Source organism: Oryx dammah, unplaced genomic scaffold, assembly GCF_014754425.2.
Source record: "Oryx dammah isolate SB20612 unplaced genomic scaffold, SCBI_Odam_1.1 HiC_scaffold_17, whole genome shotgun sequence".
NCBI classification, from domain to species: Eukaryota; Metazoa; Chordata; class Mammalia; order Artiodactyla; family Bovidae; genus Oryx; species Oryx dammah.
Window position 1 is genome coordinate 76,939,836 of NW_024070201.1, and position 10,951 is coordinate 76,950,786.

Genomic DNA, 10,951 nt, shown 5'->3' on the forward strand with positions numbered 1-10,951 from the left:
TTCCCACGTCTAGGGAAGATTCCATTGACAGCCCCTCAGTGTGCTGTTATTGGACCAGGGATTGGCGGCAGGAGGAGAAGGAGATGACAGAGGATGTGATGGCTGGGTGGCATCACTGACTCGATGGACATGAATCTGAGTGAACTCTGAGAGTTGGTAATGGACAGGGAGGCCTGGCGTGCTGCGATTCATGGGGTCGCAAAGAGTCAGACACGACTGAGCAACTGAACTGAACTGAACTTGCGAAAGCAAACGTTTCAGGATTATATCTGTCTTACTACCCTCTTGGGCCGGGAAAATATTCCCTCTTGTTTCTACTCTCCATATCTAGAGTTACATTAGTACAATCATTGACCTCATATGGACTGCATATCAGCATTTTATCACAGGCTCAGTCACACATTTGTGGCTAAGGTAAGGATCTTCTGAAACAAGTGACATAGAAAATAAAATAGCTATAGCTAGAAGTTATTAGTGAAGTCATAAGTAAGAATTATAAGTCAAGAACTTTCATTAGGTAGAGCCCAGTATACCCCAGGTCATCTGACTTCATTTGTCAAATGACTATAGCCTGGTGTTAATCTCCTGACTGTACATCATGGAGCATCTGATCTTTTTTTATATATGTTATAAATTTATTTATTTTAATTGGAGGTTAATTACTTTACAATATCTGAAGGCTGGTTACCGAGATAAGCTTTAGAAACAAACTTAGAGTGTCCTTTTTAATAATTTAATTAAATTTTTGAGCAATATAACATAACAAGGAACTATCTCAGGAGACTTAGTAAACAAAACTAGAAACTTAGTTTAACAATTAGCAAAACTTAATATTCAGTGAAACATGATTTTTTCATTATGAGGGCATTAACCTTGGTGCCAGAGAAGGCTTTAACCCATCGTCTAACAGTGAGGGGTTAGTTTTTGTACAAGTAGAATCAGCTTTACATGTACCATAATCTTAAATATGCTTATTTACTTTACCAAAGTCACAAAAGATTTTAAAAACAAATATAAATCACTTAAAGGCAAAAAAACTCGTAATCTGTTATTGAAAGCTTTATTCTAAGAAAACTTTGCTCTCTTAACATAGAGAGTAGACTAAATTCCATTCTGTTACCAGTTTACCAGATAACAAACAAAAGTTGTTTATCAGTTAACCTTACAAAAGCCTTTTCCAAACACCTTGAAAAACTAGCAGTATTTTTCTAAAGGCATGAGAGTGAAACCATAGAAGGCATGTTTACAATCTAATTAAAGTGCAGTTGACAAAGTAGCCTGGTCATTGCTTGACTTGTAACACTTTAACATGTTAACTAGAATTATAAATGAAAACATTTTACCAGGACATATCAGGTTTTCATTAATTTCACATAATTTTGAGGATATCTATATAAGTAACATCAATATACAATATAAAATATAACCTGAGAAGATTCCATCACTCCTCCAACAATACTTCCTATGTAATTTAACATGTCAAAAGAACTCAGGTAGTTTAATAGCTCTTTTGGATGTCTCAAGGGCCTTCTGAAGCATCTCAAAGTTAGCTAGAAGTCAAACTTACGTCCATGGAGTCAGTGATGCCATCCAGCCATCTCATCCTCGGTCGTCCCCTTCTCCCCCTGCCCCCAATCCCTCCCAGCATCAGAGTCTTTTCCAATGAGTCAACTCTTCACATGACGTGGCCAAAGTATTGGAGTTTCAGCTTTAGCATCATTCCTTCCAAAGAACACCCAGGGCTGTTCTCCTTCAGAATGGACTGGTTGAGTCTCCTTGCAGTCCAAGGGACTCTCAAGAGTCTTCTCCAACACCACAGTTCAAAAGCATCAATTCTTCAGCACTCAGCTTTCTTTACAGTCCAACTCTCACATCCATATATGAGCACTGGAAAAACCATAGCCTTGACTAAACAGACCTTTGTTGGCAAAATAATGTCTCTGCTTTTCAACATGCTATCTAGGTTCTTAGACATGTCTATATTAGATTAGCAAACAAACATTAATGCTAGATATTTAGTATTGAATATTTCCCAGTTCATATCAATCTGAAATTCATTTAGGTTAATTTCTCTTATATTTAGAATTGTCTGATTTGTAAGCACTTACTTTTCTTTCAGTTCAGTTCAGTTCAGTCGCTCAGTCATGTCCCACTCTTTGCAACTCCATGAATCACCACATACCAGGCCTCCCTGTCCATCACCAACTCCCAGAGTTCACTTAGACTCACATCCATCGAGTCAGTGATGTCATCCAGCCATCTCATCCTCTGTCGTCCCCTTCTCCTCCTGCCCCCAATCTCTTCCAGCATCAGAGTCTTTTCCAATGAGTCAACTCTTCACATGAGGTGGCCAAAGTACTGGAGTTTCAGCTTCAGCATCATTCCTTCCAAAGAAATCCCAGGGTTGATCTCCTTCAGAATGGACTGGTTGGATCTCCTTGCAGTCCAAGGGACTCTCAAGAGTCTTCTCCAACACCACAGTTCAAAAGTATCATTCTTCGGCGCTCAGCCTTCTTCACAGTCCAACTCTCACATCCATACATGACCACTGGGAAAACCATAGCCTTGGCTAGACGGACCTTTGTTGGCAAAGTAATGTCTCTGCTTTTGAATATGCTATCTAGGTTGGTCATAACTTTTCTTCCAAGGAGTAAACGTCTTTTAATTTCATGGCTGCAGTCACCATCTGCAGTGATTTTGGAGCCCAAAAAATAAAGTCTGACTCTGTTTCCACTGTTTCCCCATCTATTTCCCATGGGTAAGTGATGAGACCAGATGCCATGATCTTCATTTTCTGAATGTTGAGCTTTAAGCCAACTTTTTCACTCTCCTCTTTCAGTTTCATCAACAGGCTTTTTAGTTCCTCTTCACTTTCTGCTATAAGGGGTGGTGTCATCTGCATATCTGAGGTTATTGATATTTCTCTGGCAACCAATCTGTTGTTCCATGTCCAACTCTAACTTTTCTTTAGGCCAATTAAATTAGAACTCACTTACAAGTTCAGCAATATTATTTAAAAAAATCACCAAATGACACACACTGAGATATACATAAACCCAGACAGACAGACAGAGATCTCATAGTTTTCCTCTTGATATTTAAAATCTCTCTTAACCCCCCTCCTTTTTTTTTTTTTTTGAAGTTCTAATTTGCCCAAGGCTGAGAAGGAAATGGCAACTCACTCCAGTACTCTTGCCTGGCAAATCCTATGGACGGAGGAACCTGGTAAGCTGCAGTCTATGGGATGGCTAAGAGTGGGACATGACTGAGCAACTTCACTTTCACTTTTCACTTTCATGCATTGGAGAAGGAAATGGCAACCCACTCCAGTGTTCTTGCCTGGAGAACCCCAGGGACAGGGGAGCCTGGTGGACTGCCATCTATGGAGTTGCACAGAGTCAGACACGACTGAAGTGACTCAGCAGCAGTAGCAGAGGTCTCAGGCAAAGTGGGCTGTGTATTTCAGGGACATGGAATGGGTTAACTTTCCCTTAGGCTGCCTTTTTAACAAACTAGTTGTTTTTAATTGCATATGCAAAAAGAATGGGTTTTGAAGCATAGAGAAGAGTTTTTGATCCTTCAGGCTTTTGAATATAGAAGAAAGACCTGGACCATAGGGAACCTCAGAATCCTTTCCTAGAGATCATATGGATATGACAGATTGAGCTAGGGTAGTCTAGGAAATCTGATGGAGAGAGACAGAGGGCAAAAGGAGATAGAGAGGCAACAGAAAGACATATGCTGCATGAGTCCCTCAAATCTGGGGATTCTAACTGAGGGTCATGAAGGACCGAATGGAAGGAAATTCTGAGTCCTTTCCCTGCTTTTGACAAAAGCTAGACTTTGACTGTGTGGATCACAATAAACTGTGGAAAATTCTGAAAGAGATGGGAATACCAGACCACCTGACCTGCCTCTTGAGAAACCTATATGCAGATGAAGAAGCTACAGTTAGAACGGGACATGGAACAACAGACTGGTTCCAAATAGGAAAAGGAGTACATCAAGGCTGTATATTGTCACCCTGCTTATTTAACTTATATGCAAAGTACATCGTGAGAAACGCTGGGCTGGCAGAAGCACAAGCTGGAATCAAGATTGCTGGGAGAAATATCAATAACCTCAGATATGCAGATGACACCACCTTTATGGCAGAAAGTGAAAAGGAACTAAAAAGCCTTTTGATAAAAGTGAAAGAGGAGAGTGAAAAAGTTGGCTTAAACCTCAACATTCAGAAAACGAAGACCATGGGATCTGGTGCCATCACTTCATGGGAAATAGATGGGGAAACAGTGGAAACAGTGACAGACTTTATTTTGGGGGGCTCCAAAATCACTGCAGATGGTGACTGCAGCCATGAAATTAAAAGACGCTTACTCCTTGGAAGAAAAGTTATGATCAACCTAGATAGTATATTCAAAAGCAGAGGCATTACTTTGCCGACTAAGGTCCATCTAGTCAAGGCTATGGTTTTTCCAATGGTCATATATGGATGTGAGAGTTGGACTGTGAAGAAAGCTGAGCGCTGAAGAATTGATACTTTTGAACTGTGGTGTTGCAGAAGACTCTTGAGAGTCCCTTGGACTGCAAGGAGATCCAACCAGTCCATTCTAAAGATCAGTCCTGGGTGTTCTTTGGAAGGACTGATGATGAGGCTGAAACTCCAATACTTTGGCCACCTCATTTGAAGAGTTGACTCATTGGAAAAGACTCTGATGCTGGGAGGGATTGGGGGCAGGAGGAGAAGGGGATGATAGAGGATGAGATGGCCGGATTGCATCACCGACCTGATGGACATGAGTTTGGGTGAACTCCGGGAGATGGTTATGGACAGGGAGGCCTGGCGTGCTGCAGTTCACGGGGTTGCAAAGAGTCTGAGATGACTGAGCGACTGAACTGAACTGAATGTGCCATTCAGAGGCCATATATCTATATCTATATCTATATCTATATCTATATCTATATATATATATATATATATATATATATATATATATTTGGCCCCCCAGTTTGTATTGGAGCCAGACCTTTTGGAGGGTCAAAATTTTCCAGTTTCTGAGAATATAGCCAAGGGGTAAGTCTGAGAGAGGCTCCCAGAACATACTAGAACACACTCTCAGCCTATGTACCGTGGAATGCGGGTACTGAGAGTCACTGGCTCACAAAAAGGCGTCCCTTTTGTCTCAGTGACCTCTGCATAAGACTAGTGGCCCAAAAATGGCCGACCGTTCAGCAGTCGCATGCACAGAGGTGACCCCTGAGAACGGTTGCAGCTAAGGCACCCTGTGACCTGGGCGGAGAAGGACAGAGATTCCCGGGAGCAACCAGGTGTCTCACTGGCAATTTCCTGAAACATGGAAGGCACCCTTGGGATGGCTCAGAGGCTACACCTAGGCTCCTGTAGATCAATCCGGACAGAAAGGAAAAGAAGTGAAAGTGACAGGGAAGAAGGACGAGGAATCAGCCTTACAATCCTCTCGGGAAGGTGGTGGCCAGGGAACAATGGTCTCTGTTTTGCTTCAGCCACTGTGTACCTGACATGGTGCACGGAAGTTGTCTTGCTGGGGGCGGATGCCCTTGTGGCCTGATCGGTTTTGTGTGCCCCTCATCCTCGCACAGGCGTCTTCATGTGGCAGGCACCCTGATGGCTTTTAAGTGCCTGACCCATGCACACAATATTGGTTGGCCTAATCCTCAGCTGGAGAGAAGAAAAAGGAGAGACCCTCACCCATTCTGGGGGCAGCTACTGGGGCTCTGTGAGCAGTGGGGCCTTTGGAACACACCAGAGGGAAATCCTGGCCAGAGTTCCTCAGTTGCTTCCATAGCACTCGACTGTTCTCAGAGGGTCCCTGTGAGAAAGGAGAAGTGAGGAGATGGGGAAAAAAGACCCCAAGTCCCCTTATGGGCCACCTGTCATGGTGTGGGCACGAGTTGGAAAAGAATTTCCAGACAATAGACAGAGTGAGAGGGAAATAAAGTTCATTAGAGTGGGAGATGCTGTTAGAACAGCAGGCCAGCTCAAGGGAGAAGCAACGCTGAACAGGGGTCCTCAGGCCACTTTTATACCCAGGGTACAAGGAGTGGGAAACGGGACTTGTGGGTCGTTTGCTGATTGGATGAGGCAGGTATACTGAGTAGGGGGCAGAGTCAGGCAAATGCCTTCTCCCCTCCTAGGAAGGGATACAGGTTATACTTTTCAGGAGGACCTGAAATCCATTAATTGTTACAACATGGGGGAGGGAAGGACGGTAAGGGTCTGCTGTTTCTGTTCCTGCATTCCAGGACCCTCCTTGGTTTTATCTGCTCTTTCGTCCTTGGTTCACCACAGTGCAATATTTGATGAACATTTCTGAGGAAAGTTGGTGATGGGCTATCACTCAATGCATAATGCATGAAATTATGGGTTTTAGAAAACGACAGCATAACATCCGTCATAGTATGTTGTGAAATTTTAGTTGTAAAATGCAGATGGATACTAAATATACAGTATGATAAAAAGTATGCAAATCTAGAGGCACCCAAATAAGTGTTTATGAACCAGAAAAATTGAGAAAACTTTATCAAATATTACGAGGTTGATATTTTCCTATCATTTTTGAATTTTATTATATTCTCATTTTCTATCTTCATTTTTCCTGATATGTTTTAGTATGCAACAGTTATTTTAGAAAAATCAGTTATCATGAATTATACATATGCAAAAAAGAACACAAGGACATTTTTGGAGATTTTTGGATAGGTTTAGATCTTTGATCGTGGTGGTGGCATCATGGATATATACAGAAGTCCAAACTCATTAATATGTACCTAGTAAATGAGTGCAAATCTTCCTGTTTCAATTTTATTTCAATAAAATTTTTAAAAATTAGTTCTTACCTTGCTTAGAATTCCCTTCACATTTTCAGATTTCATTTTGTTTCTAATGAACATAATAACTCTTATAATAGTGTTACACATTTAAACATAAAAGTTTCATTGTGAAAAATGCATCATTTTGTGCCTAATTGTTCATCATAAAGTAATCAAGCATTTGTTTAGAAATAGTTTCTCTATCACCACATGCATAAATCTAGAGCATCACAAAGGAAGATTAAACTGTCATGCTCTTCACTGTCTGATTCCTAAGGGAAAAGATAACTAGCTTTTGAAAACCTTAGCACAGCTACACTTAGTTTAAAAGAAATCTTGTCCTTGGAGACATACAAAATAATATTCCTTGAAACTAGTCCACAGGGATGATGAAATTTTGCATTAACATTAATCCCCAGTATGTGAGGTACCTTGAAATTGTTAATATAAGAGGCAAGGCATATTCTGCTCTGTTTACTTACATGATAGAGCCCTGATGTTCTTTTTACACACAACTTCCAGGCAAAATCTACACATAATCAGCAGCTGAACAGAATTTATATGCTGATTAACTTTTCTCTCAGAATAAAGCAAAATGAATGCACTAAGAAATCAAAAGAACTTATCTCAAAGAAAACAAATATTATATTACAAAAATTTTTGACTGAAAAGATCATATTTCATTTATCAGCAAAATTTGAGGTTGACATACTTCTAGACAGATAATATTAGAAGAAAATGATTTTTCACTAAATTTGCCTCCTGGTAAGTACTATTCTCAAAATTAGAGGACTTTCATTAGGCTCAAATATAATATAATCAGAAGTCTCTGCATACAGGTACCATTTTTTAAATGATATCTGTATCATTTCTTACAGATATCTTTTAAATGATTTCTGTATCATTTCTTACTGAAAGTGAAAGAAGACAGTGAAAAATTGGCTTAAAGCTCAACATTCAGAAAACTAAGATCATGGTATCTGCTCCCATCACTTCATGGGAAATAGATGGGGAAACAGTGGAAACAGTGGCAGACTTTATTTTGGGGGATTCCAAAATCACTGTAGATGGTGATTGAAGCCATGAAATTAAAAGACGCTTACTCCTTGGAAGGAAAGTTATGACCAACCTAGATAGCATATTCAAAAGCAGAGACATTACTTTGCCAACAAAGGTCCTTCTAGTCAAGGCAATGATTTTTCCAGTGGTCATGTATGGATGTGAGAGTTGGACTGTGAAGGAAGCTGAGCACTGAAGAACTGATGCTTGTGAACTGTGGTGTTGGAGAAGACTCTTGAGAATCCCTTGGACTGCAAGGAGATCCAACCAGTCCATCCTAAAGGAGATCAGCCCTGGGATTTCTTTGGAAGGAATGATGCTAAAGCTGAAGCTCCAGTACTTTGGCCACCTCATGTGAAGAGTTGACTTATTGGAAAAGACTCTGATGCTGGGAGGGATTGGGGGCAGGAGGAGAAGGAGAGACAGAGGATGAGATGGCTGGATGGCATCACTGACTTGATGGACGTGAGTCTGAGTGAACTCTGGGAGTTGGTGATGAACAGGGAGGCCTGGCGTGCTGCGATTCATAGGGTCGCAAAGAGTCGGAGATGACTGAGTGACTGAACTGAACTGAACTGATATCATTTCTTACAGATATTATTTGAATGATTACTTACTCTATCATTTTTTCTTCTTACCCTTAGAAGTCCCAGGACTTGTGGATCCTAAAATATAAAATTGATGTAATCAAGGTGTGCAAGGAAATTGTTAATTTTAGAAGAAATTTGATTTTGAATAGTCAAATTAGGAAAATGCATATTTTGGAAATTAATATGAATATGCAGCTATAATTTTAATACTCTTTACAACTAAAAAGTCAAGAGGTTGATATATATTTTTCATTAGTATTAAAGAATATTTGAATATAGTGAACAGTACATGATACATTAAAATAATTCTACCACTGATCCTTTTATATCTAGCATTTACTTTCAGGTTTGCTGAAATTAATTATAAATAGGGATAGAGTATCATGAGCATACTTTCTGGGATCAATCGATATTGGTAGAATTACAGAGAAAACATGAAATAGCCCTGACTGAAAAAATTACCTAAATTCTCTGCGCACTTTTTCTTACCTAAAAAATGTGGGTGATAGTAATACCTATAATGCAAACTTCTAATGAGAATTAAATATTTTAACAAAGGGAAATGGTGTTAGGGTTATCCCAATTGTTTTTTATGTATTAGCATTTATTATATTATATTCAAATGTCAGTTTATATATATTTATATATTTACAGTCAAATTAAGATGTTTCTCTTCACACTCTGTATACAATTATTATCACATCCTAGAAACACTAAGCTAACTTAAATCTATCATGTCATTAATGAAAATGCAAACTTTTTGAAAAAATTTTTCCTGAGTGTCAACTTTGATCTCAACAGTTTGGAGCGTTTGAACACTATGGGCAGAAGGAATATCACACCGGTGTCTGACTTCATCCTCATGGGACTGACAGACTCTGGAGAGATCCGGCTGGTCCTCTTCACCCTCTTCCTCCTGATGTACCTGATCACTGTGCTGGGGAATGGGGGGATGATCCTGATAATCCGCCTGGACCCCCAGCTTCACACCCCCATGTACTTTTTCCTCAGTCACTTGTCATTTCTTGACCTCACTTACTCAAGTGTCATCACCCCTAAAACCTTAGACAATTTACTGACTTCCAGCAAGTGTGTTTCATACCTGAATTGCTTCATGCAGATGAATTGCTTTGTTTTCTTGGCCTTCACTCAGTGTGTCCTTCTCTCCTCCATGGCCTGCGATCGCTGTGCAGCCATCTGCAGCCCTCTGCGTTACCTGGTGGTTATGTCCAGCAGACATTGCTGCTCCCTGCTTTTTGGGTCCTATTTGATTGGTTTCATGGACTCCTTTATTAATGTGCTTTGCATGAGCAGATTGCATTTCTGTGACTCCGATGTAATCTGTCACTTGTTCTGCGAAGCACCCCCAGTTTTAGCCCTGTCCTGCACTGACAGACACAACACTGAAATAATAATATCCATTTTTGCTGGCTCCAGTCTGCTGGCGTCTCTCGTCATGGTGTCTGTGTCCTATGTGGCCATCCTCTCTACTATCCTGAAAATTACTTCGACTTCAGGGAAACAAGAAGCCTTCTCTCCTTGTGCCTCCCACCTCCTGGCAGTCACCATCTTTTATGGTACTGCAATTTTTACTTACATAAAACCAAGTAAGCCCTACTCCTTGGGAAAGGATCATGTGGCTTCTGTGTTTTATACTATTGTCATCCCCATGCTGAATCCACTCATATACAGTCTTCGAAACAAAGAAGTGAAAAATGCTCTCAGAAGAGTCATGCAGAAGAGAAAAGGCCCAAAACAATTAAAATAACAGTGATGATAAATTTTAAAGCTCATTTTTTTCCATCCCTATAGTGTATTTCCTTGCTTTCTCTACAAAACAAATAGAATTATTTATATTTATTATTTACATATTTATGTTGTTGTTGAACCATCCTGCTTGACTAAATATAATTTCAAATATTTTAAGAATATGTCTTTAGAAATCTACATTGTAATTGAAAATCATGAACCATGTTAAATCATGGTCTATATATATTCATTTTTAACGGCAACTCATTTGCAAAATGAAAGATTACAGTTTTCATCTTTTAATTATATCATACAAATTCACATGCATAATCCAACCTCCCAGAATTTTATGATGGAAAATAGCTCAGTTTGGGGAATAATACATTATTTTGGAAATTATTTCCTTTACCTTGTGGAGAATCAACATAGCAGAGTGATTATGAGCACTTGCCCAGACCCAATCAACCATTCCAGAATTTTAGATTCTAGATCTGCTGCACTTTTACTTATATAACCCTTAAAAGCATTGCTGAAAGTTTAAGTTTAAAGTTTCCTCAAGAAAAAAAGTAATTTATCTTGCTCAAGATAAATAATAATTCCAGGTCCATAAATATTCTGTAAAGATTAAATCAGATAATGATGGTATTTAAGGACATACTAATAAACGCTGGCCATTATTGTTTGAAAACTCATAACCCTAAAGT

General features: G+C 39.6%; 1 protein-coding gene across 1 annotated transcript; it reads left to right on the forward strand.

The window, feature by feature from the left end:
- The first annotated feature begins 9,318 nt into the window (after window positions 1-9,318).
- On the forward strand, window positions 9,319-10,266 carry LOC120877050 (olfactory receptor 8H3-like). The gene has a single exon (XM_040259352.1). The coding sequence runs from the start codon at window positions 9,319-9,321 to the stop codon at window positions 10,264-10,266; it is 948 nt and encodes a 315-aa protein (XP_040115286.1).
- Window positions 10,267-10,951: the final 685 nt, after the last annotated feature.